Source organism: Etheostoma spectabile, chromosome 3 (assembly GCF_008692095.1).
Source record: "Etheostoma spectabile isolate EspeVRDwgs_2016 chromosome 3, UIUC_Espe_1.0, whole genome shotgun sequence".
In the NCBI taxonomy this organism is placed as follows: Eukaryota; Metazoa; Chordata; class Actinopteri; order Perciformes; family Percidae; genus Etheostoma; species Etheostoma spectabile.
The window spans coordinates 4,483,698-4,484,094 of record NC_045735.1 but is presented as its reverse complement, the minus strand read 5'-3'; the positions used below and the strand labels follow the sequence as shown (position 1 = coordinate 4,484,094).

At 32.5% G+C, this 397-nt stretch overlaps 1 protein-coding gene across 1 annotated transcript in view; it reads right to left on the bottom strand.

Annotated features, from left to right (window-relative positions):
- The window catches only part of LOC116680803 (pregnancy zone protein), a 34,310-nt gene that overhangs the window by 128 nt on the left and 33,785 nt on the right, over positions 1–397 (bottom strand). Inside the window, exon 23 of the mRNA XM_032509533.1 lies at positions 1–15. This exon is cut by the window's left edge and continues 128 nt beyond it. Coding sequence (XP_032365424.1) covers positions 11–15 — 5 coding nt within the window. The 3' untranslated portion in view covers positions 1–10. The remainder of the gene's footprint in view (positions 16–397) is intronic.

Below are 397 nucleotides of genomic sequence, written 5' to 3'. Positions count from 1 at the left end.
CACACGCTCTTCAAGCTGCAAAAGAAATAATGAGAAATAAAAATTCATGCAAAGACTTAAGCTTTTTCAAAACCAAAGATTTGCAACGTTCTGACACCTGATAGTTTACACCAATTCTATTATATGAGACAGTGTATCCTCTTCATAGCAACTACTCTGAAGACCTACTTCCATTTTTTTCCAGCTTTTTTTGTAGCTGGATTTAATTTAATATTATTTAAAATAATTTCATTGTAGCATATGAATGAGGATAGTTAATAGTTTCCAGTAGTGATGAACTGGCAAAAACAAAAAAACAAAAGGGTCAGAAATTGGAGCAGTCCATTTTCATTCCTTTTAAAACGTTTTTTTATTATCATTAGATAGAGCATCTCTGGAGATTGGCATGGAATGGGGG